Genomic DNA, 26,447 nt, shown 5'->3' with positions numbered 1-26,447 from the left:
CTCTTCAATGTGTTAAATTAATTGATTCATCTTCCCAATCACCAATTTTCCAATTGTGTGAGCCTAGAGTTTATTTTGGTAAGTTTTTCATTTCAATTACCATATTTCTAATTTCAAATATTTCCCCTTCGTTCTCCTTCCTTTTTGTTTCATTTCTGTACGTTTCTCCTAATTTGTCATTTTATCTTATATTATTCCTTTATCACTTTGAGGGTCCCAAATATACTTATTTCTTCAAATTCTATTTTAATATATATGACTTATACCTTATGATAAGTGTTATTGGCTGTCTCTTACTAATAATTACCCGTATGTGCTTTGGAATTTTGTCCAGTAGTTTCACCTTCATTGGGGGGTTTGTCTTTCTTTCTCTCTATTCTTTCTTCATTGAGAAGTTCTGTGGTTGCACCCACTGACTCCCAGGGCCCTGAATCCAGAATCTTGTTGAGTATTTATGACTCGGATCAGCTTAGTTCAAGTCCTGGTTGCCAGGAAGTATCTGCTTCCTCCTTTGCCCCTAGTTAAACAGTTTCAGAGAAGACACACTCCAGGCAGCAATGAGCGGTAACTCTTCCTTCGGCTTCCAGGGAGCTGAGGGAACGCACTCACAGAGCACACTGCCCACTGAGGTTGAATTCTCAGGGGCCTCTGCCTTCCAGACCCAGTTCTGCAGCTTCAGCTTCATGTTTTTTGAAAGTTTATTTGTATTGAGATATAACGACATACAACTTGGTATAAGTTCAGGGTGTACAATGTGTTGATCTTTTCAGCTTCTTGGTTTTGGTACCATTCCTGCCAATGTTTGCCACCTGCAGATGTTTACCAGCATTGGATCAATTTTTTTTAAAGATTTTATTTATTTGCTTGAGAGAGAGTGACAGAGATAGCGAGAGAGAGCATGAACGGGGAGTAGAGGGAGAAGCAGGCTCCCCGCTGAGCAGGGAGCCCGACGTGGGGCTCAATCCCAGGACCCTGGGATCATGACCTGAGCTGAAGGCAGACGTTTGACTGACTGAGCCACCCAGGCACCCCTTGATCAATTTTCTATTTTACCTATCACGGCTATGAACTAGAAAAGATCTCAAAACATGAATTGAGAAGGTCATCTTGCTTGGAAGTTCAGATATGAATGTGTGTGTGTGTTTAATAAAAGCGGGGGAGTCTTGAACATATTTCTAAGCCGAGGGAAAGCGCTTAGAAGAAAGTGTCTTCCAGAGAGGAAGACACTGAACACATATGCAGGAGAGATAAAGCGGAGGGGTTGGTTTGACCTAAGTTCCAGAGATAAATGGATCAATGGATGAGAGGATGACCTTCCAAAATAGGAGGCTCGCAGAGAATGACATGGGTTTGTAGACAGCAAGGATGCTTGTGACCTATGATGTCTCACTTCTCTGTGAAATTTAAATCAATGCAATTTTCAGGGAGCGTGGGGAGGAGGAAGCTTGAAGAGCCAACATAGGGTTTGTGGAACAGGCATCCAGTCTAAGCGGCAGGCCACAGCTTCTTCATCTAGGAAATCTGGGAATGAAACTGCATAATTGCTCGTGTCTCAAAGCAACTTGGAAATGCGATGATTCTCCATTAAAGGCTCGTTTGTCAGTAGCCTCTCTTTTCCTGATTATTCATTGCCTTTTCTGGTTTGACAGTGTTACTTCTTCACATTCAATGTCATCTTTGAAATAAAATTTTGTTACAGCGTTGCTTCCACATGAAAATAATGAAACCGATCAAACAGCTTTTTAAATGTTTTAAAAATCGTGCTGTAGCGAAAGGATTTTTGTTTAATGAGGCAAATTTCATTCAATACCATCCATAAACATAGAGCGATGTATGTATCCATAGTTCTGACAGGCTTTAATTCAATCTCAGGAATGTTTTTAAAATATCCAACTGAGAACTCAGGAGGAAAATGTCAAATCTCCGGATTGCATGAAAGGCACCAAACGGCTCATATGACTTGCTCATCATAAAAAACGCAGTGTTTACTCAAATACTCAGAGTTATCTAAGCATGCGTTAAGCCTCATAATTTAAAATCTAGTTTGAAATAGCTGAGAAATTGCAGACGGTCATTTCACTATTGCAAGCGGGAGTACTAACCACTCAACATCAGCTGAAATCTGAAAACTAATTCATCGGGGGATACGTCTACAAAGGGTCAAGAAAGGCTGTTGGTCTCCAATAGACTTTCTGCACTGGTTGATTTTTATATAATTAACTTGATGTTATCTGCTTGGGAAGATAAAAATTAAAATCGCCAAGTGTAAAATAGAGTCCCAAATCTATATTTAAACCATTGATTTCAACGGTTTTAACTACCAAACGTTTGCCAAATAAGTTGCTCATAATTTCTTCCTCTTTTCTAGTGGAAGTCCTAGTCAAAACTAAAGTAATTTGAAAGCACTCAGCAAGAGGAAGGAAGTGGAGCAGGCTTACCCGGTCTCTGCTTTTGTCTTTTTATTCGTGTGTGCGATAATTAATCCGATACTGTTAGCAATTTCACTCCTAAATAACAAATTATTCTCTGATGTCCTGGCTACCGCAGCCAGTTTCTAAAACATGAGGCTTAAAGTCTTTGTACAAGATTGTCTCCTTATTTAAATGTATACTGTTCTCTGCAGTGTAAGGCGAAGAGTAGCCATTTCTCCTTTTGTTAATTGCTAAGTTCCCGGGGCACTTGCCCCCGAAGAAGCAGGAGCAGCTCCCCAGCTCAGGCTTAGTCAGCAATCTGGGCCAAGTGTGACTAAAATGGCAGGCAAGACGCTTGGAAAGGTATGGTGGCTGGGTTTGTAGGAGGGATTTGGAAGTGTCCGTGTTGTGGGGAAACCAAAGGCCTCCTGTACGCCTGATAATTTAAATTCTAAATTTCCATCCCCCCTCCTCCTCAAAAATATCTAGTCAAGTAACACATTCAAAGATCAAACAGAGCCATGATTTGGGGATATCAAGAAGCCACACTGAAAAGAACAGCGGGAGGGTCACTTTGGTTGGGAACGTTGCTGATGGGATTGTAAAATGGTGCTGCCCTTTGGAAAAGAGTTCAGCAGTTCTTTAAAAAGTTAAACATAAACTGACCATACAACCAACCCATTCCACTCCTAGGTATTTCACCAGGAGACAGAAAATAGATTATTGGCCACCCAGGGCTGGGAGTGGAAATGAGGGTTAATTATAAAAGGGCACAAGGGATCTTACATAGATGATGGCTGCACAACTCAGTAAGTTTCCTAAAAATCATCGATTTACTTAAAACAGGTGAATGGATAAGTTTTAGGGTATGTAGATTGTCCATCACCATAACTGTCTCAAACCAAAAAGAGGAAGGATTGAAAGCTTCAAGGCCAGGCTACTTGTACCAGTTCAGGAGGCAGTGGAAAACACTGGAGAGCTGAATATTACTGGACATTCATTTCACTGGTTTGCTCTTTTGTTCATTTCTTCTTGCTCTGGCCTTGGTCCACGCTGTTCCCTCTGCTTGGGAGTGCCCTCCACTCTCTGTCCAGGTAAGCCTTTCTTAGCCAAGTGTTACCTTCTTAGGGAAACCTCCCCCACAACCCCCTCCCACCTGGGTCTGGTCCCTAGGTCACATGGATTCACAGCACCCCATTTTTCCCCTTCCCAGCGCTTATCACCACGGACACTAACGAATTATTTGTCATTACTTGCTTAGTGTTTGTCTTCCCCACTGGGTTGTAAGGGCTACTGCAGCAGTAATGAGATGTCTTATTCATATAGCAATAGTAAGAGCTAAATAAAGATTTATTAAATATATGAAAAAAATTGATTCATCAAATGCTAGAGAAAATCTAACACTGAGATTATTCATTTGTTCAAACTACGTCACTTATCTTTCAAGTATCTTCCTCCAGGTGTCCTCTTTCCAAGTCCAAATCCAATGCCGCTTCCTCCATCAAGCTTTATATGATGCCCCTAACTTAGACTCTATGATTTATGAACATGTTGCATTTCCCTTACTAGACTGTGATCTCCTTGAAGGTAGAATACATGTCTGTTTCGTCCTTTTTACACGATAAGCACTTAGTACATATGTGAGGAAGAAACTGATGAGTAATAAATACATACATGCATTTGACAAAGAGCAATCAGACCCAGGTTTGTGTGGTCTGTTTAATGTTTGGTAATAGAGTAGTGCTTCTCAAAGTTTTATGTGTATACAAATCACCCAGTCATCTTGTTAGAATGCGGATCCTGATGCGGGTTTGGGGCGAGACCTAGGATGTTGCATTTATTTATATATATATGTGTATATATATATATATATATATATATATATATATACACACACACACACATTTTATATATATAAAATATAAAATATATACAAAATATAAAATTATATATATATTATTTATTTATTTGACAGAGAGAGAGTGAGATCACAAGCAGGGGGAGAGGCAGAGGGAGAGGGAGAAGCGGGCTCCCAGCTGAACATGGAGCCCAATGTGGGGCTCAATCCCAGGACCCTAGGATCATGACCTGAGCCGAAGGCAGACGCTTAATGACTGAGCCACCCAGGTACCCCAGGATGCTGCATTTCTAACAAGCTCCCGGGTGATGGTGGTCCTGCTGTTTGGCTGAGCATACTTGGAGAAGTAAGGGTTTGTAGCAGCGGTTCTCAATCTTGGCTTCGCCTTGAACCTACCGGGGAAGAAGCTTCAAAGAAATACTGATGCTTTGGGATCCCATCCTCAGAGGTTCATATCTTATGGGTCTGGGCCGCAGCTTTGTCATCAGGATTTTTTTTTTTTAAACTTTCCAAGTGTTTGCTAGTCTTCAGGGAAGATGGGCGGGAGATATATAGGAATTCTCCATACTACCTTTGAAACTTTTCTGTAAATCTAAGACTACTTCAAAATAAAAAGTTTATTTGAAAAAAATCTTCCCAAGTGATTTTGGGGCATCTGGGTGGCTCAGTCAGATAAGCGGCCGACTCTTGATTTCAGCTCAGGTCATGACCTCAGGGTTGTGAGATCAAGCCCCAGGATGGGCTCCACACTCAGCAGGGAGTGTGCTTCTCTCCCCTCCCCCCTCCCCACCTCGTGCTCTCTCCCTCTCTCAAATAAATCTTAAAAAAAAAAACTTCCCAAGTGATTTTAATGAGAATCACTCACTTGGGGGATGGTGCATGCTGGTGTACATCGAAAGACCTTGGTTAGTGCCTGAGCTATGTACAAGTCCATTCAGCAGGGAATAAATGGTAGACGCATGCTGAGAAATAATCTTATTCTTTAAACCCTTTTGGGTTACACCTTGGATTCAAAATACTTGTGTAAGTATCTTGCTTAACTGGATTTCCAAAGCCTTTCTTAACTCAAGTCAGCTGATTGATTGATGGTGGACCAGTTCCCAACCTGTATGACTTTTTCAAGATTGAAGACCAACAATAACGTTTTCCAGGCCAAAGAGCATGAGGAGGTCAGCTGCCTTTCTTGAGACCAGGCTAAATGACAGAATAAATTGCTTCTCAAATTTCCAAGGACTCAAAACAACCCATTTCTCAAAACAGAAATAAAAATAATAGGCAGTGCTTCGACCTACTGGAATTCAACAGGGAAGTGTAAATTAGAGTCCTTTCACAAGGCAGTCCATAAAGTACTTGAAAGAAAACATAGATGAGGAGTATAAACATGGATGCCTAGGCTGCAGGAACAGGGCTTGGAGTACACGGCAGGGCTCAGATCCCGGCTCCGAGCTCTCAGACTTTTGGCAAGCAATTTCGGAGTGGGGTTGCTGACTACTTTCTTCAAAGCGCCAGGAAAAGCTTTTCTTGGGCCATCCAGTCCCATGCTATTAGGAATCCTCCTGTCCTAGATAGGGAAGACCAATTTTGCAAAATTCCTCTCTGGACCTTTTGAGAATGCAGAGTCTAAGCCTGGGATTCCAACCTCTTAAAAACTTAAAAAAAAAGTTATTTTGTCAACCATGTTGGCAGTTATCTTCAGGAAGCTCGGTAATAAGGAGGTGGAGTGAACAGAATTTATATATCGGGAAAAATCCAGAAGCTTCTGGGTGAGCTATGGAGGGAACACATTTCACGCGACTCTCCCTAGATTTGCTCAGAGATTTACAAGTGTTGCCTGGGGACACAGTTCTATTACTTGCCCCTGGAGGTCGGGGGCATTGAAGCAGTCAGCAATTTCCCTTTGCAGTGGGTTTGGGGAGATGGATCATGTTGCAACAAATAATTCTGCGTTCCCTCCGCCTCTTAGTCACTTCTGTTTTGCGGCAAGAGCATTTGGCATTTCAATTCCAACAAAATGTTTAAAGCTTAGCCAAAACCACCGAATTGTTCCTGGTTTGGGGTCCAGGTGGCACACTCATGCTCCCAGCTGTCTTCCACGAAGACTGTTCCCCCTGCCCCTCGAGTCCCTGGGCCATGTTACCCTGCTGAGGCCAAATGAAGTTTTCTGCCTTTGCCTCCCGTAGCTCCCAAGTGAAAATTCCCTGAAGGGAAGCTTTGCCTAATATCCATAAACCACAGCTAACGAGAGGGGAACACATGGATTTGAGTTGTTCACGACTGGTTTTTAATGGAACAGCACTCTGGAAAACATGTTGGCAATTTCTGACAAAGTTCAGCAGACACTCACCATATGACCCAGCAGCCACATTCCTGGGAATTTACCCTTGATAAAGGAGGACTTATGTTCACCCCAAACCCTTTACACTAATGTTTACAATAGCTTTCTTCATTAATAGTCCCCAAACTGGAAACCCATTATGTCATTCAGTGGGTGGGTGGTTAAGCAAACTGCTCCATCCATCCTGTGAAATGCCACTCAGCAAGAACACCGAACGATCCAGTGCGTGCAGCAACTCGGATGGGTCCGCAGGGCATCAGCAGTGGAAGAAGCCAATCTCAAGAGGTTACCTACTGTGTGACTCCATTTATGACATTCTCAAAAAACCCAAATGATAGAGCTGGAAGACAGATCAGAGGCTGCCAGAGCTTGGTGGAAAGGAGAGCATAAATGAATGTTTCCCTATGCTGATTACGGCGCTGGTTACACAAATCTCTACCGTGTGTGAAAATTCATGGACCTGCCCGCCAAAGGGAAAAAAACGTTAGTGACTTTAAAACATAAAGTAAGCAGCCTTTGAATCAAGGCACTGCTCCTTTTTAGCTATGTGATTGAGGGTCAATTATTCAGCTTCCTTAAGGCTTGGTTTCCTTTCCTCATTTTATGGCTGGCGATGCTCCCGGTGCCCACCTCAGCGAGCTGATGGGGAGATTACACGAGGTCCGATGGGGGAAAGGGGCAGGCACAGAGTACGTGTTTAGCAAAGTTAATACCCTTTCTTTCCTTTCTTGGGGGTTGAGGCGGGGGGACTGGTCCTGTGCTGCAGGTCAGAGGTCTGTGTCTTCTGGCCCCTCATCTCCCTCAGTAACCAGAGGTGAGTCTGACAAGAGCAAGATGGTGCAACCTCAATCACAGTAAATAAAAACTGAAGAGAAAAACTTTTCCAGGGTAAAGCAAGGACAAGCTTTTTCGTCTTCTTTTTTAACATTTCTTGGAAGTGTTTTCAGATGAAAGGCCAATTTCCAAAGTAATCTGCTCAGGCTTTACATACATCTTTATAGATGGGTGAAGAAACAGACAACCCACTTCTTAAACCTTTGTGTTCTGTTATTGGGGTCTGGCCTTACCTAGAATAGATGGTACCTAATGGAACGGGGTGCACCAACTGAGGGCGGGGAGGAGAATGCAGGCTTGCTAGTAATTACTGCTGGAGCTGCTCAGAGGGAGCCGAGGGCCTGGTCCTGCTTCTCTGAAATCCAGGAACCTGGCCATCTGGGGGCCTCCTGCTCTTGGTGGCTCTTTGACTTATGTAGTTCTGTGTTGAAATGTATACATATGAAAAGCCTAGGGTGTTTAATTAAACTTGACTAAGGAAAGGAATCGCAAACACAGGGAAATCGTGTGTGTGTTTGCATGTACTCACAAGCACACACACGCGTGCATGTATTTCTGTGTGTGTGCATAGCCGTCTGGGTATTTTAGGGGGATACTGGAGGACTAAGATGCCTGGGACCGCCACATCCTCCAGTTTGATGAATCCTGTGGATGGTTTTCTTCCCCACCAAATGGGGAGATTTGGGGAGATGTCTATGCCCCCCTTTACATTTTTTAAGTCTAAATATTAAAAAAAATTCTTTTATAAAATTCAGTTTAGTTAACATCCCCCTTTACATATTTTATTTTTAAGTAGGCTCCACACCCAGCATGGAGCCCAACATGGGGCTTGAACTCATGACCCTGAGATCAAGACCTGAGCTGAGATCAAGAGTTGGACACTTAACCGATGGAGCCACCCAGGCACCACCCCCCTTTACATGTTTTAAATCCAGGCTCTACTCAAATGCCTCTGCTCCCATCTGATGTAACTGTGCTTAGGAAATGTGGGGCAGATGAATGTGAGATGGACTTGAGTGGCAAGACTCAAAAGGGTGCTCTGAATAACCCCAAGAGTATATATTCCTGAGGTCTGTTACAGTTTCTTTATCACTGATCTCAAAGATCAAGGGCCCAATGTGTAAGGAAACAACTCAAAGCCTTCACGGTAATTAGGTTATTGTTAAAAACAACTTCACAGCTGCCCCCCAAAAGGGAGAAGTATCTAAGCCCTCCTGATGTTGGGCCAAGTGGCCTGCTCTGACCAGTGGGACATTACAAGATATGACGCAGAGTACTGAAATGTGCTCACGAGTGTACACTTCTACATTTCTGCCATCACAAGTACCTGCCCCTGCTAGCCCACTGATCCAAGGAGGATGAGAGACAGGCGGGGCAGACCCACACTCAACCGATGGCTTGAGCCTCGATCCTGACTCCCAGCTGACCCACAGCAACACAAGTGAGAATAGATTTTTGAAGCCACTGAAGTTTGGACTGGTTTGTTACACAGCGTTATTGTGGCACAGCTAACTGCTACAGCCCTGTTTCAGCCTAAGTGTACCACAATCCGTTGGATGGGCAGAGAATCTTTATGTAAAACTTCATGTCTTTTTGGCAAGGCACCCCACTATACTGCTGGCAGTCAGCCCAGTGTGCCCCACTTTTCCCTTCTTCTAACGATGCAATGGTCTCACATCAACATCTATGGCTCTCCTTCTCTTCCTTGCCAATATTCTCTGCACCATCGAAGATGCCCAATGATACCCAGTCTTGCTGTGAGGGTGTAGTTATGAACCAAGCACACCACTGCAAAGTCTGTGTTTACTTTTTCATCCCACTCTTCTTTTTGAGGAATCTTTTTTTTTTAAAGATTTTATTTATTTATTTGAGAGAGAGAGAATGAGAGCCAGAGAGCACGAGAGGGAGGAGGGTCGGAGGAAGAAGCAGACTCCCCGCCGAGCAGGGAGCCCGATGTGGGACTCGATCCCGAGACTCCAGGGTCATGACCTGAGCTGAAGGCAGTCGCTTAACCAACTGAGCCACCCAGGCGCCCCTTTTTGAGGCATCTTAACTTAGGATGAATTCAGGGCATTCACCCAGTCAAAATTACACCCTTCCTAACTCTCTGCAGAATGGAACCGTAAGCAGCAACAAAATATTTGCCATAGCAATATCCCGCAAATGTCATTATCTCTCTCCAGAAACAATTTTAGCCAAACCTAGATTTCAGGAAAGCAATACTTTTCTCAAACATGTGAGTGTTATAATTATTTAGGTAACAATGAACAACAACCAAAAAAAAAAAGACTCCTAAAAATTTACATTATTACCTACAGTTCCAGGCCTTAAAATTATCCTTCCCACAGGCCAAACTGAACTCGGTTGTTGGTAAGACATGAAAATAACTAAGACATCTTTATTTCATAAAAATATCATTTCTACTCATGTGCCTGGCACATGATAGACATTCCACAAATACTTACTGAACTGAATGTACAGCTGTTCTTTTTCCAGGGAAAAGGAGCCTACTCTTGAACAGCAGAAATAAACTTAATTGTCTTCCTTCAGCGACTCTACCCCAGTATCCAACCATGGTTGTTTCCCATCTCAAAGATATGTTCAAAAACATTTAGAAGCAATCAGAGTTGTGTTAGTCATTAATACTGTTCACCAAATATTTCCAGCTTTCTATCTTCTGAGCACATGGAAGGACTGCACTTTCTGGCGCCTTGTGGTTCGATGGAGCAATGGGTCAAGGGGCTGTGACCAGAAGTGACATGTATCACTTCCAGGCCAGAACATTTAATTGCCAAGGCAAGACTCTTCAGGGCTCTCCTGCCCTCTGTCGCAGCGGTTAATGACATTCAAGATGTGGAGGCTCAGCCAGTTTCATCCTGAACTAACCAGGATGGTCCTTTGGTATGAGCAATAAATAAACCTGTTTCTGAGTTGCCCTGATCTGGGGGGTGCTTATCATTGCAACAAATCCTGGCCTATGCTGACTGATAAAGTATCCAACCAGAGTACTTTGCCATAATCTACCACCAATCACCAGATGAAAACATGGACAGCACTTCTCAGGGATCTCAAAGGTGAAGGAAATCATCAAGATGTCTGTGTTTTATCCAGAGTTACCATGTGGCCCAATGCTGTTCTGCCTCTGTCTCTCTCTGTGACCACTAGGCTAGAATATGGGCGAAAGGGGCTTCCTTCTGTAACTGGCTCCTAGCAGTGAACACCTTACAGGAGGGCTTGTGGCTAAAAGGACACCGCAGGGTTCTTTGATAACGCCATGTGAACCCTCTCTAATCCCCAGAGGCAAACCGTACAGGGTCAATCTACTGCCTTATCAAAAATGCTTCCGAATGTAAACAATTGAAATCAGACAAGCCATGGTGAGAGTAGATGTTGGAGATTACTTAATGCAGTGGTTTATAAGCTGCGTATCTCAAAATCCCAGAGGCCATGTCCATCAGTCAGTCCACACACACTTTTTTTAGTATCTACTCTCTCACGGGCTTTGTAGTAGGTGACTGAGACGCCAAAGCACATAATGCAGAGTTCCCATGCTCAGGGCACCCTACAGGTGGTAAGAAGGACACGCCGCAGGTGCACTGGAATGGCTGCCGTTGGGGCAGAGGAACTCCGGCTGGGGCCGGAGCAGGGGCGCATGCCCAACGCCAAGGAGCATAAGCAACTTCTTAAAATGAAGGAGGAAAGAAAGAAAAAAAAGAGACAAGTTCCTGTTCTTAAAAAGCTTTCCTTCTAGTGGAGGATGACAAAGCACTAAACTTAAACACAAATTAAAAATTTCAAGTACTGATACATACAACGCAGAGGATAAAATCATGTAATGATATAGATCAGGGTTGGCAAACTATGATCCGTGGGCCAAATCCAGCCTACAGCCTATTTTACTATGGCCCATGAGCTAAGAATTATTTTTTTGTAATTTTAAGTGGTTGAAACAAATGAAGAGGAGGATTACTTCACAACGCACGAAAATGATATGCAATTCAAATTTCAGTATCGATAAAGTTTTATTGGAACACAGCCACACCCTATATGATCTGCCCTGGCTACTTTGCCAACCTCAATAACTGTGGCTCTGGCGCCCCCTCCCTCCCTATTCCAGCTTCACTGGCCCCCTGGCTACGACCCAAACCCCCAAGCCACCTCCCTGCCCTCCCCATGGCCAGTGCACAATGGTTGCCTCGGCCCCCCTCACTTCCTTCAGGGCTCTGCACAAGTGAAATCAAATCTGAGAAGTCTCCCCCACCCATCACTCTGTGTCTCCCCCTCCTGCCTGATTTTCTCCATGGCATGACCCCTGACAGGTGCTACTGCCTGCCTCTCCCCGCCATTGGAATGTAAGTTCCAGGAGAGTCGAAACACTGTCCTCCTTCCTGTTGCATTTCCAGCACTGACATCAGTGCCCATTGTAGGCGCTCAACAACTGAGCGAATGAACTGTCGAACACAGTTAAGTTCTAACACGAGGCAAGGGAGATATTTTACCAACTGGGACCTTACGATTGGTCAAATCTTTCACGATGCAGGGAGGCCTCAGTGTGTCTTTGCTTTATAAGGTCCTAGTATCTTGCTAGAGATTGTAAGAATTTGTGCCAAGAGAGAAAAAACTGGACTTTGCATGGAAGCCACCTAAGAAGAAAAGTCTCCTCGCCTCTCATCTCAATGACATTCCCAATTATGTATAGTTTCCCATCCTCTCTGCTAATCTCGAGTGGTAGGAAAGAGTTAAATTTAGAAATGTGCTCAGAAACAAGGTTACTGTCATGTGTGTCCCTATTTCTCTAGGACCTCCAGCCAATTGTGGTAGTGATAAATGTGTCCAGGAGTTCCAGATCTTACGTCAGGCTCTACATGGAAGCGTTCATGTGTCCAAATACTCTATTTTCATCCCATAAACTATGTTTTATAAGCTGCTCCCAAAAGGGGTTCCATAATGGAACTCGTTCAACATTTAGCATTACTGGTATTTTTTTTCCTAGTGCTCGTAGGGGCCTACAATGAAGGTCTATCCACAAGTCCAAATCAGGATTTTTAAATGAAAAAATAAGTCATACAAGGCAGATGTAAGATACGGTGGGTTCTACTGTATCCCGAATACCAATAACATGCTATGGTGATATAAAAGCTTCAACCACCAGTTAAAAGTGACTGACTAGGGTAGAACAGATCTGTGTATAGAAGCATGTAATTCAACAGTTAGCTACAGGGTCATAAATGAAGAAGTTAATAGAAAACATTTCAAATGTCTTTTGTGCCAAGGACTGTGCCTGATCAAAAAGTGAACAAGAACTCATTGGGCCATGTGACTAGCAACAGAGTGAATGGACTTCCCCGGTGAATGACTTAGGAAGTAAAAAGAGGGAGGGGAAAGGAGGGTCTGCTTCCCGGAGTGAAATAAGCAAGGTGCCCTCAGTTCTTGTTATTCAATTCACTCTAGAGTCTATTTCAGGAGAAGGCACGTGACACCAAGTTTATGAAGTCTTGTCGGCCATGGGACTTCTCATGAAAGTTAAGACGTTCCAGTGGGTCTTGGTATCACATACAGTTTGAATGGCTCCAACACCCAGCAACATTCATCCACCAGTGAAGAAAGGGGGGGCTAGAAGGTGGTGTGGAGGAGAAGGAAACCAATTTTGCCAGAAAAGAGTTGGGGAAGCCTACCATAACCTGCTGCAGTTATTCCTTCATCACTCTAGTGGTATGTTTGCATCAGTGACTTTGAAAAGATTTATGGAGGCTGGCTTCGTAGGAGTGCTCAAGGAGATGCCAGGATTCCCGATGACAAGAACTGCTTATCAAATAAACCAGACAGTGCTGGCCAGCCAGTCAGTGTGAACAACTGGACAGTGAAATTATAGGTAATTATGACCAAATGCCCAGAATGTGAACACTATGGTACTCAGGGCTGTCACATACAGATGTGAGTCTATGTAAAGCTTCCTAGAGTTGGGCAGTGCACATCCTGTGCAACTATATAGGACTATCCCAACTGTAGAAAAAAATCTGGAGAAAACAGACACCAATAAATCCCATATCTAGATGGTTAATCTGATTATATCAGTGAGCCAAGATCAGGCACTGGGTTAACCCTGTTTCTAGAAGAAAATGTGTTCTGCTTAGATTGAGAAACTTAGCAGCTAAACAGTATATACAGATTTGAGTTGAGATTTTCAAACAGAATTATCTCAGTTCACAAAGTCCATGCACTGCTGACCCCAAACAGCTCTCCTAAGTACAAGTGGCAAGACTAATGAAATTAGGATGCCTCACACTCCAGTGGCATTAAGTGCAATCGTCTGGGGTATCAGTAGCTGGATGCATGGTTGTTGCAGAAAAAAATATTCACAGACTCGTATAATTAGGGTAGAGGCAACGTTAGTCTAACCTGAAGACAAGGACAATGTTCAAGGACAGAAAGTGAGGACTGTAAGGGAAGGGCAACCTAGGGAACAGAATCGGCATTGCCATCCATTTAGGAACAGAGCGGGCTAGAAGACAGGAGGGTGGAGAAAAGAACACATTCATGGACCTACGACTAAGGAAGACGCTGAAAATGTCTAACAATAAATAGAACATTTTTATCCCCCAAAGCAAAAAAATAAATTCATATCCCAGTGTTCATTACCATCTCGAATACACTTCCGTACTAAATTTTCATTTACACAAGAACATTAAGAAGCATATTTCTTCTTAGATTTTCTCTTAAGAAAAAGGGGGTAAAGGAAAAGTCTAATAACCAATATGGTGCAGCTCCTTATCCCTCACACTACCCAGTCACATCTATGCTAAAACTTCTGCTTACTCTAGGCACCCCCGCCCTTCATATCGGAAACATTTAATTTAGCTAGGGGTTGGGTAGACAGAAGCGCAATATATGTGGCTTCACTTTTTAAAGGAAACTCAGACATATGTGAAAAAATTGCTAATAGTGTATTACTAAGCATATAATGCTGCATCTTCCATGTGTAAGGACATGTCTTCTGTCACATGCAAATTCAAACACTTTCTTCCACCGTCCCACGAAATAAGTTCATGTGTGATCAGTACATCTGAAACACTTAAAACCTCACCATGCCTAGGACACCTAAAGAATTCTTGGTGTCTGAGCGCTTTAAAAGAGCGGAAGAACCTCAAGCATATTACTTCTTTCCAACAATTCAAAATCTCCTCTTGTGCTGTCCAATGCAGTAACGTTCAAAGTCAAATGGAAACATTTTTTTAAATCCATGCACAACACTGGAGAGGAAAAAAAAAAAAAAGCTTCCATGAACCCAGCACATCTAAAGGATTCCTGAGTTTCATGGACTTCAAAAAAGCTGAACAGCCTGAGAAGTCTTATTTGCTTCGAACAAGTCCAATTTTTCCCCCTGTCACCTAGGCTCAACAGTGGATTCCTCTCTGCCTACCATCTGGCATCGAGATGCAGCCCACATGCCAGTGGCAATGAGGGGGAGCCGAACAGCAGCTGTGGGTTCTCCGGAGTGCATTTGGAATTTGGGAAGCTAGATTTTCTTTTCCTTTTTTTTTTTTAGAAAGACTTGAGTAGACTGCCAGACAAGGTGGCTGTCCCCCAGCACAGTGTTCAACCTTTACAGACAAACTGTGTGTGTGTTTAGGCAGTGTATGTACATCTGTACTCCACATGGAATGAGAGGAAGACTTGTTCACCCCAAGGACCAATCTTCTCCTGTTGGGGGCGATATCACCCCTGTTGAAAATGCATGTCCTAACAACAGCTACAAAACCTCAAGTTCACATCTGACTGTCTGCTCGCAGCCAGAAATTCCTTAATCAGTAACAATTCAGCACCGCTTCCATCAAAACAATTAAATCCAAATCATTTTCAAAATAAAGAGCTGAAGAAAACAGTATAATCTACAAAATACATGAAACTGGGCGAAATATTGCTCGCCAAGTAACATCCCAGTTAATTCTTTTGCATTACTCTCAACTCATCCGGCTCCGAGGCTTGCCCATAGAACCAAGGATTCAATTACTGTTGAATTTTACACATTTCAAAAAGCCAAAAACCAAACCACTTCCAAGAAGACATTTTTCTAGATGGTAGCCATGGGTATTTTGGAAAACCAGAGAGAAACCATCTGGAGAAAGTATTGCAGTTTGCGATTTACAAAAGAAATTAAACTAACTAAACTAACGTTTGCTGCTTACAAACAATGTGAATAAATGGCCCACACAGTTATCCGTGTCCCAAAAACAAATCAGTGTTTCATTAGAAAATCACTGTGCCATCTGCATATATAATTAAGGAGAAACTTAGCCATCTGAAAAGTGCCCAGAAGGCTCATTCAGGTTCTATTACATCTCCAAAAAAACAAAAAACAAAAAATAAAAAAAAACCCCAGCATTTTCAAACACACATGGCAAGAATCTTAGTAAGCCTAAGAACCAGAATACTCATTAACCAATGCAAGATATAGCCTGTCCACTACTAGGAGTGTTTTATATTGTCTGGAAAATGGGGGGCAAAGAAAGTCCTCTGTATAAGCCAATAAGAAAACTCTGCAGCACATTAAAAATTAAGCCACCTACCTTCACTGGTCCATGTTCATAACTGGAGCCCTGCACCAACTGCAGAGAAGACATCATGAAAACATTCAGCATGGCCCATTGTCTGTACATTTTGAGTATTTTAATATCCACTGGTTTACCAAGCAGTTGACATCAGGCAGCGAGAGCAAACTGTTTCAAAAGGCATTCTCCAGAAGGAAAGTTTGAAACCCCAAGACTTCACATGGAAAAAAACAAATAATCAGTTGTGATCAAAATCCAATGAAATGACTTCAATTAGTCAAGGAACGTTTTTGCTCAATCTTATGCGGGGAGAGAGATGAAAAAAAAATTTAAATGCTCTCATGCTCCAAAAATAATCAGGAGGTGGACATGACTTGCACTTGACATGGAAAAGCACTTGAAATTCACCTCACGACCAGCAAATTAAAAAAAAAAAAAAAATCCCTCCACCCTATGCCCCAGGTTCTAGCTTCTTTGTGAGGAGGTGGTGTGGTCACCAATGTCAGCAGCCACAGAAGGCTGGAACCCAATTCTGGATTCAAACTTTTTTCGCAACCCTCATGAAGGTTGAGGAAGCATGTGTCTTAAATCTGACAGAGATTTTGGCAGAAAACGCAGGGAAGTCTTGGCTGTAATCCTGTCGCGTCCCTACCAATAGCACGGCCGGTTTAAAAACTGACTCAGACCCTCAGGACTGCTGTTATTTTAACACAGATAACCTGTAATGTGAAACCCCAGCACACAGGCATGAATGTTGCATGGAAATTGCATTGCCCAGGAAGGGACCTCGGATGCTCACACTTCGACTGCCAGGGACACGCAGAAAGCAATCACATATGCTTACAAAACTCATCCGTGTGCAAAAATCACAAAACATTCATATACACATGAAAAGGGAAACATACACAGAATGATTTGTTTAAACAGAAACTTAGTAACTTAGATCAAAATGAAGAACACTGATTTTTAAAGCAACAATTAGGTTTATTTGCATGGACCAGGAAATATCTCGTGTGCATTGCTATAAAAACCGTGTTATCACTTTAGAAGCATCAGCTCAGTCAGCTTTGGAAACTCAATGTGCTGAATGGACGGATGCGACCACGGGCAAAATTCTAGAAAGCACGGAGACCTGGTCTGGTGCTCTTCACTAGTTTCCAATCTTTGATTTCCAGGTTTGGGCTCTTTCAAACCCATTTTTCGCATTTCTGAAATCAAGAATGGCCTGAGAAATCTCTTCATTGGTGTTCATCACAAATGGACCTAGGGCAGAAAGAGACATTCTGAAAGTTCTGGGTGATGATATTTTCTTCTATTACTAGAAACGATATATATTTCTGGAGTTCTTAATCGGAAACCAATCCAGGCATATCTGAGCAGTAAAAGGTGATTTTCACAGCGTCCAATCCCTAAGGACTGTAATACAAGTTTCTTGACTAGTATTGTGTAGGATTATAAAGACCAAACTTCAGATAAACAACTGCATCCCACTCAAGCCTCTGTTGCAAGTTGTCATCGGCAATGATAATCTCTTCATTCAAAACATTCTTGGGCTTGGTCCCATTACAACAATTTTTATAGTTGTGAGTTTTTTCTTCCTTTTTTTTTTTTTTTTACTGAGGGGTAATTGACATACAACATTATGTTGTAGTTTCAGGTGGACAACATAGTGATTCAGTATTTGTATATATTGTGAAATGATCAGCACAGTAAATCTGGTTAACATCTGTCACCACACACAGAATTATTTTTTCTCATGGTAGGAACTTTTAAGATTTCCTGTGGTTGTTAGTTTGACAGCATCAGCTGAGGTCAAGAACTGAACCGATCTGATGCAAAGAATTGGCAAATGTCATAGTTTTGGTGTCTATGCAGTATACAAGGCTGTGCACTTATATGAGGGGTTTGAGTCACTTGAAAATTAGCAGCAACTCATTGGCAATAAACAGGAGATTACAAACATTTTGAGTCAAGAAACCATCACATTTTGGATTCTCTACCGGTTGGCAAACTTTTTCTGTAAAGGGCCAGATGGTATGTATTTTAGATTTTGTGGGTCAAACAGTGTCTGTCTCCACTACTCAATTCTTCTGTTGACATAAGAGTAGACACAGACAATATGAAAGTGAATAGGGATGGCTGTGTTCCAATAAAACTTTATTTATAAAAACGTGCAGTGGGCAGATTTGGCCCACGGGTCACAGCCTGTTGGCGCCTTTGTCTAATTCCTACGTTTGAACTCGGGTTTTGCTCAAAGTGGACGAATTGAGGATGAGGGCACAGTGCTAGAAGGAGAGACTGAAGGGGGGGAAGAATGGCCATGCAGGAAGAGGCCAGACCCCTGTGGGCTTTGGATATGGTCAGTGGGAAGAAGTTCGGGCATAATTCTGCAGGTGATCAAGAGACACTGAAGGGTTCAGCAGACAGTAATGTGATCTGATTTGCAGTTTTTAAAGACTTTGGCACCAGGATAGAGAAGGTATCTGGCCTGTGAGGCTGAGCTGATGGTAGAATTGTTAAGGGCAGCTGAGATACCAGACACAGGAGGCTGTGGGTAGAACAAGGAGTCCAGCTCTGGATATTCTGACATGAAGGAAGTGGAGACAAGAGAACGGCTTCCTGGCAGAGGGGCTTGGTGTGTTGCTGGAAACATGGATCTGGGGCTCATGAGAGAAATTTCATCTGGAGATAGAGACCTGGACTATATCAGGTAGGAAAGAATGACAGAGCTCTCATATGCAAAATCAATCCAAGAGGGCACCCTGGAGAGGTCAACTTTTAAAGGCCACATAGAAGAAAGGGAAATGGAACTCAAAATGAGAGCAGATCCTGGGCCAAGGACTAATTTCTTGCACGTCATAATATCGCTACAGTTTGGACTTGTGGAGCACCTCTCCCATCCCCTGATTATTTTTCTGAGAAAATGGTATACTTCTGGGCTTCCATTTTGACACTTTTCTACAGTATGATGCTCTGCTTCTCAATTTATAATGTGCATGTGAATCACCTGGGAATCTTACTAAAATGCATATTCTGTTTCAGAAGGTCTAGAGTGGAGTCTGAAACCCTGCATTTCTCACTATTCTCCAGTGATGCAGATATTGCTGGTCCGTGGACCACACTCTGAGAAACAAGGGAAGCACTGGAAGCTTGGAGCCTTCCAAAGCCGAGCTGAGGAAGCTTGTCTCTTCGAATCCTTAAGAGGAAGAAGAAAACTAAAACCAGAAAGCATGTTTTTGTTTTTCTTTTCTTCTTTTTTCGGATACTGTATCACTAAATTTATTGTTTTTTGAAATCGAGGTATAATTGACACACATTGTATTAGTCTCAAGATGTACAACATTAATGATTTGATATTTGTACATACCGTGAAATGATCACCACAGTAAGTCTACTTAATATTCATCACCACACAAAGTTACAGATTTTTTTTCTTGTGATGAGAACTTTTTTTTGGGGGGGGGGAGAATGGAGGAGGGCAGGGGCAGAGGGGGAGAGAGAATCTTAAGCAGGTTTCACATCCAGTGCAGAGCCCAACACAGGGCTCGATCTCATGACCCTGAGATCATGACCTGAGCCAAAACCGAGAGTCAGACGCTTAACTGACTGAGCCACCCAGGCGCCCCAGTCTGGTGATGAGAACTTTTAAGATTTATTCCCTTAGCAACTTTCAAATATGCACTACAATATTATTAACTGTAGTCGCCATGCTGCACATTACATCCCCCAGAAAGCATATGTTCTTTAATTGATCAACTGTAAGTGTTACAAACAAGAAAATTATTTGGTAGTCATCAATAATCTCGTAAATACTCTTTCAAACTACAGCTTTCATCTTTTCTCTAGTTAAACCTTTACACTCCCTCCTGAGTAATAAAAATGGTGTGAGTTCAAGCTCTCATTATGTAGAACCCTGGTATAGTGGAGAGCACAAAGCATGGGGTCAGAAGACTAGGGTTCGAATCCCTGCTCCGCTACTAATCATCACTTCCCAACAGAGAAGCCAGAGGGCAGAACGAGGGTCAACCCAACAAGGTGAGAAGCAGAAGGGCAGGGTGGTTGGAAATCAGACCGCCTGACTGTGAATCCAGCTATGTGGCAGTAGACAAGCCAATGAACCTCTGTACCTCCACTTCCTCATCTGTAAAATGGGGATGAGGGTACCAACCTCATAAGGTTATCCTGAAGATGAAATGAATTAATAGATGGAAAGCAGTTTGACCCATCGTAGTAAATCATAAATACTACCCACGTATCTGTTATGTAAATAAATAAAATATGATTTCATTTTCCTCATTTATAAAAAGGGACATGACTACATCGAAGCTAAAGACGTCTCCTATTCCAACATTCTGTGACATTCCATGCTTAATCTGTAGACACATCATTAAGGACACTCCCTGATAAGAAAAACAAGGTCCTTGGCTAGTTCATTAAATTGGTACTGGTTCCCAGGCAGCCAAGAGATGGTTGTGGCTGTCTTTAAACACACACAGGTAAAAGAAAAACTTTCTGGGGTTTAAAAAATAAAAACAAACAAACAAACAAACAAAAAACCCCACAATAAACAAACCAAACAAAATGCTTTGCCTCTCATTAACAGATGTCAAGGCACTTAGCCATCTTGTCTGGTTAATCTGAGTTTGGTCTCCTACTCCTCCACCATCTTGCTCCTCCCTCCTTAATCTGAGTTTGAATGTGCAGGCTTACAATGCAGCGTTCCCAAGATCCAAGCCTCTGAGAGAGGATTCCCCTAACACGAACGGAGGCGCGTCCCCAAGCAGACCCACCCCTTCGGTCTGTCACTTAATTTGTTCGGACTTTCATTTCTCATCATTGGTGCAGAGGCGATTATTAAACTCAAAAGACTTACATCCCACATGTCCTTTTCCCACCTAAATTCTAGCCGCTATGAATAAATATTATGACCCTTCTCAATCTGTCTTCAGGCTTCTTCCAGAAGAACAAATGATTTCAGTGCTCTTCAATCAAGATAAAAGGAAACTAGAACCATGCACCTTTGGAGTGGAAACTGAAGCATGCAAAATGGAGGCCAACCACTGTTGGCTAGGTCAAGTATAATTTAATGTTTTCCCCTCAAGTTATTAATAGAACAAAAACAGTGTTTTTTAAATAATCAGTTGTTCTTGAAATGTATGATCAGCTGGGCTTTTTTCCTGAAATCATTGTGTATACCTGGGAATTCACGCAAGGCAAGGTAATACGATAGGATTTTAAGGCACACTAAATTTCATAATTAGATACGTAGACACGTTTTATAGGCAGTTACCTAAATAAGTTGGCAAAAGAAAATTTTTAATAAAAATGAATATTAAGTTGGATTCTAGGTGCTTGTAGATGTTCCTCATTTAATAAAACAATATTATGAGGAAGTCAAGACAAAGTGAAGTGACTAGTTACTTATTCCAGGAGTTTCTGCCTCCAACTAAAGTCTTATTCCTACTATACCACGGTTCCCTCTATTCATTTTTGTTTTTTAAACAAAGGAGGAGTGACTCAAATATTTTAGAAATTGCCAAAGAGATATTCTTAAGAGGTAACTATTTTTCACTAAAAATACAACGGACTACAAACAGTATTGAAATCACTGTTGTTTTTAGTAAAGATAAAAATGATATTCCAGCAGCAGGCCACAAAACCTTTCTGTAAGTTCAAGTTCCCTATGACAGAATGCAAAACACTACTTCTGTTTCCCTACAGTTCTAAGCTCAATGTCCTACACGTGATAGGTATTCAAGAACTGTTCCTTTAAAAGAAGGAGAGAATGAATATGGAAATAAATGCCATGTATATATCTTCCTCCGATGATGGAACAATGAAACAAAATCCTCGAATTTGTAGGTAAGAAGGACAAAAATCTAGCTATTTCTTCCCCATAATACTATACATGTATACTTTCAAAGAAAAAGAAATCAACCAGGAAAATTGCCATCGTTTGGGGCTTACCATGTTGGACAACTGGTTCTCTTAATGGCTCCCCAGCAATTAGGACGAAGTGGCTTCTCTCAGGATCCTAAAGTTAAGGAAGAAAACATCAAACAATAAACATGCTTTTTTTTTTTAAGATTTAATTTATTTGAGAGAGCATAAGCAAGGGGATGGGCAGAGGGAGAGTGAGAAGCAGGCTCCCTGCTGAGCAGGGAGCCCAACATGGGGCTCGATCCCAGGACCCCAGGATCATGACCTGAGCCAAAGGCAGACACTTAACTGACTGAGCCACCCAGGCAGCACCCTAAACATGCTTATTTCTGAATGTCAAATTAGGAATAATTTGAAGCTGACATGCTGGACAGATGGATGATGTTCCTAATTCTGAATATAAATTCCAGAAATATTTTCTGTCTTAACACTCAATATGGAAACATTTATTCCTTAAGATGATTGGACTTCTCAATCAGCACTCAAGAGTACGTCCAGACCACCAAAAGATTAACCTTCTCAGATAAAGGAGGAGAATGCAAATTAAAAGATTTTCTTTAACCGGAAACACACTTAAGACAAACCATGGGATTTGCTTATCGTATTACAGGGTTTATAATCTCCCATTAGCAATTTTTAAAAGGGAACATTATCTATGCAAATCCAAAAGTAAGGTTTGATTACTTTTGACATTTTTTGCTCTTAATGTAAAATATGACCCAGTAACGTTGCACTAAATGGAACCTTCTAAAAACATCCAGGCGACATCTGCTCAGGTAAATTTCTCTCCAAATGGGTCTTATTATATTAAAGTCTCTAAAAGTTTGTCTTTAGAATTAAGATTTGATTTTTTCCCCAAAACTGGAAGTATGAATTACAATGTCCAGTGCCAGTGTGGATGCAGGAAAAAAGACACGTTTATAGATCATCTGGGAGATTTTAAGCTGCTACAGGAATCCTTCCAGAGAACACTGACAGTATGACTCCGAACCCCCACTATCGCTGATGTCCTGTGACCTGGCAATGCCAGAGAAAGCAGAAGAACCCCCACCACACCTGTGAGAAACAGCAACTGTTGTAAGCCACTAGAGTTTAGGGTGATTTGTTAATCACTAACAGAGAACTGAACGTTATGTAATTCTTTGTAGGCATCTCTTAGGTCTATCTAATTTAGAATAAAATAATAAATAAAGCAATAATGATGAGGAACTTTAGAACAAAGCCTTCAAAAATTGTTTAAAACTTCACCCTATTCTAATAATATAGCATATTTCTTTTTTAAATCTTTCTCCTCTTTAAAAAAGATTTATTTATTGTTATTAGAGAGAGAGAGGCAGCGTACGCAGGAGGAGGGACAGAGGGAGGAGAGAGAGAATCTCAAGCAGACTCCCTGCTGATTGCAGAGCCCTTCCACAACTCTGAGATCATTACCTGAGCCGAAATGGAGAGTTGGACACCCAAGCCATTGAGCCACCCAGGCGCCCCTAATACAGCATTACTTCCAAATATGTGGTAAGATAATTATTCTACATCATATTATCTTTATATACTTCTAATACAAAGCTTATTAAGTAGAAATCATTATAATGTTACTAGTACCAGAAGACTTACCTGGATTCAACAAAAATAAATAATGAATTTTTTAAACTTCCATGTAGTTAAAAAAATCGTATTGTACAGGACTGAAATTGATTTCTCCTTCTGCCTCCAACTTTAAAATATTAGAAGGCACGCTGGGGTAGAACGGTTCCTGCAAAAGTCGTAACTTACTCCCTACAGTTCCAGGGCTGGTGTCATTTAGCACAGCCACCCAGCGGGTGCACTACTCATTTCTTCGTGTTCAAAAAAACATCTCTGTTTAACCATTTCCAGGCTCTACTTATTTATACATCATCACCTCACCTATCCACAACCCAATCTGCTGTCACAGTATGCTAGCATGAACTCACCTGAAAATCAAAAAGCCTAAAAAGGCTTCTGGTAGTTCGCATTTTAAAAACAGATGTCATAAACTCTGTATACTAAAGATTCGTACTTTAAACTAAGTGCAGACACTCAGTCCCTACTTATTCTTGCTTTAGATATCATGCTAACAATTAGGCTTTGTGGTTTTGAGATCTATGAGGGATTCAGAGCCGGAAGACAGAAAAGTAACTACTACAGAGCAATACAAGAAAATAGCTTAAGATCAATGATGGAAATGAAAAAAAAAAAAGACTATGTAGAACAGGCACAGAAGCTTAAAAATTAGTCTACGACCACTTAGTTAAGCCAACAGGCTCTACAGACATCATCATACATTATAGCTCAGGACAATAATTAATACACATGCTGATGATCCAAGGTTATGAACAAGTTAAATTGTGTATAACATACACGAAGCCCACAGGAAAGGGTGGGGTTTCTATGGGAAATGATGTCTTTTTTTCCCAACATCACGTTTAAATGACTAAAAATTCAACTTAAAAAACACAGTTATCAGGAAAGCTTTATTCCCGAATGACTATGGAGTGGTGAAATTTAAGTGTGAATCAAAAGACATTTGAAAGAAAAGTATTTTAGAAAAATAGTTCTGATCATCAGTACTATATCATATATAATTTAATGTGAATGAAGATGTCACTGCATAATGATTTGAGGTGCTTTTTCAGAGATACGCTTGAGTTTTAGGGTCAGCAGGTGGAGGAGAAAGGGTTGGGGGTTACGGGAGAAGGGGCAAGGAATGGCCAACCTTCTTGGATCAATGGATGTGCCAACTCCTCAGAATGTAAGTTTCTTTAAAAAAAAAAAAGGGGGGGGGTTTTATTTTTAAGTATCTCTATACCCAACATGGGTCTCAAACTTACAACCCCAAGGTCAAGAGTCACACACTCCACCCACTGAGCCAGCCAGGTGCCCCAAGAATGTAAGTTTCTTAATTCAGAAGATGTACCTTTTGTGAATGACAAAGTATCTTCCAGTTTACACATTTAGGAATGATGACCAAGTTTAAAAATAAGAGTTTTGCTTCTTTTGATATTTTTTTTAAAGATTTATTTATTTATTTTGAGAAAGTGAGAATGAGAGAGAGAGAGAAAGAGAGAGAGCACATGAGAGGGGGGAGGGCCAGAGGGAGAAGCAGGTTCCTCGCTGAGCAGGGAGCCTGATGCGGGACTCGATCCCGGGACTCCAGGATCATGACCTAAGCCGAAGGCAGTCGCTTAACCAACTGAGCCACCCAGGCGCCCTGCTTCTTTTGATATTATTCAGATCAAATGATGACTTTCCATTTATAATTTGGACAGTATAATAAAGGGACACTTACATTTGATGTGAAATGAAAAATGATTTCACTGCTGGGTGTTGAGGTCAGGAGTTTGGATTCCCATTTCAGAAACCTGAATGAGGTCCATGCTTCCTTTAATGACCTTTCCAACTAAATTAATCTCTCAGTAGCCTCTTCTCCTCTACCCTAAACCAGATGTTTGATGTCCTTTTCTTGTTTCTTAAATGTATCTTTTTTTCTTTCCCTATCTAGCCTTCTTTGGTGAAAGCTAATCATCTTTCTGTATCTTCAGTAGAGTGCTGATGTGGTTAAAAGTCCCAACTGCTGTTACCCTGAAAAGTCCTCATCTACGGTGACCTTGTGTATAATGTCAAATGATGAAAATCATGCACAAGGAAAGAGAACGAAGAGCTGTTTCTGACATGAGTCCCTGTGAGGATCTCAGTAAATACCTTTTAGGGCTTGATGAAAAGACCCCATACAAAGGCAACGGGACCCCACTTACTGCTTCATGTATAGTTACCCCACCTGAAGATCATGATCACTTCCAGCCCAGACCACGTCTTTGACTTCAGTGAACCTTCTCAGAGATCTTAGTTCAGAGTTAGGCCCCTTCTGGGTTGACTGAATAATTTCCTTTTACAAATTGCTCTTGTTATCCCGTAAATATTATTACCAAGATAGGTCCTGAGTTCCACTGATACCAACAATAAATGATCGATACCCAGGTGAAGGCCCTATGATTCATTGAAGGTGTTGATAACTTCTCCACCTATGAGTAGTATGGACTCACAGTCTGATTGATTCTGAAGCTTGAGATGGCAGTAGGACTCTGAGAATGAGTTAAGGGGCATGCTTTTAGTTTAAGGACACCTATCATAGTGATACATTACCTGAAAACAATTACCAGGAAGAAACCGAACTTTAGCGTGACTTAATTGTATGCATTTGTTCTTACTGCATTTCACTGTTCACACTTCTTAGGCCAATTTAAAGATAAAACAGTGAACTGTTATCAGTTTTTAAAAATTAATGATTATGAATTTTTACCCATAAATAAGCAAAAAAGTTGTCTCTAGCTTTAATAGGGTGTTTTGTTTCATTTCTGTCTTTCGATCTGTATTTGAATCAAAAGGTTAATCTGTATTCATTTACTGAGTTCCCCATGAATGTTGGCAGCTAAGAGTATCGTGACTCTCAAGTATTGTTTTGGGGGCAGCCAATGAAGAATTGATTGTCTACCTTGACAAACTAC

General features: G+C 41.6%; 2 protein-coding genes across 4 annotated transcripts in view; both read right to left on the bottom strand.

Annotated features, from left to right (window-relative positions):
* Window positions 1-16,826, bottom strand: part of VEGFD (vascular endothelial growth factor D) — a 35,315-nt gene extending 18,489 nt beyond the window's left edge. Inside the window, exon 1 of the mRNA XM_027608964.1 lies at window positions 16,006-16,826. Coding sequence (XP_027464765.1) covers window positions 16,006-16,095 — 90 coding nt within the window. The 5' untranslated portion in view covers window positions 16,096-16,826. The remainder of the gene's footprint in view (window positions 1-16,005) is intronic.
* Window positions 16,827-16,950: 124 nt separating this feature from the next.
* Window positions 16,951-26,447, bottom strand: part of PIR (pirin) — a 103,368-nt gene continuing 93,871 nt past the window's right edge. For all 3 annotated transcript variants that reach the window (XM_027608965.2, XM_027608966.2, XM_027608967.1), the window contains exons 9-10: window positions 21,955-22,021; window positions 16,951-17,250 (exon numbers count right to left, since the gene is read on the bottom strand). In XM_027608965.2, the coding sequence (XP_027464766.1) occupies window positions 17,138-17,250; window positions 21,955-22,021 (180 nt within the window). In that variant the 3' untranslated portion in view covers window positions 16,951-17,137. The remainder of the gene's footprint in view (window positions 17,251-21,954; window positions 22,022-26,447) is intronic.

The sequence above is a fragment of the Zalophus californianus genome, chromosome X (assembly GCF_009762305.2).
Source record: "Zalophus californianus isolate mZalCal1 chromosome X, mZalCal1.pri.v2, whole genome shotgun sequence".
NCBI lineage: Eukaryota > Metazoa > Chordata > Mammalia > Carnivora > Otariidae > Zalophus > Zalophus californianus.
Note: the sequence above shows the minus strand (reverse complement) of the source record. Positions and strands in the feature narration are given on the sequence as shown.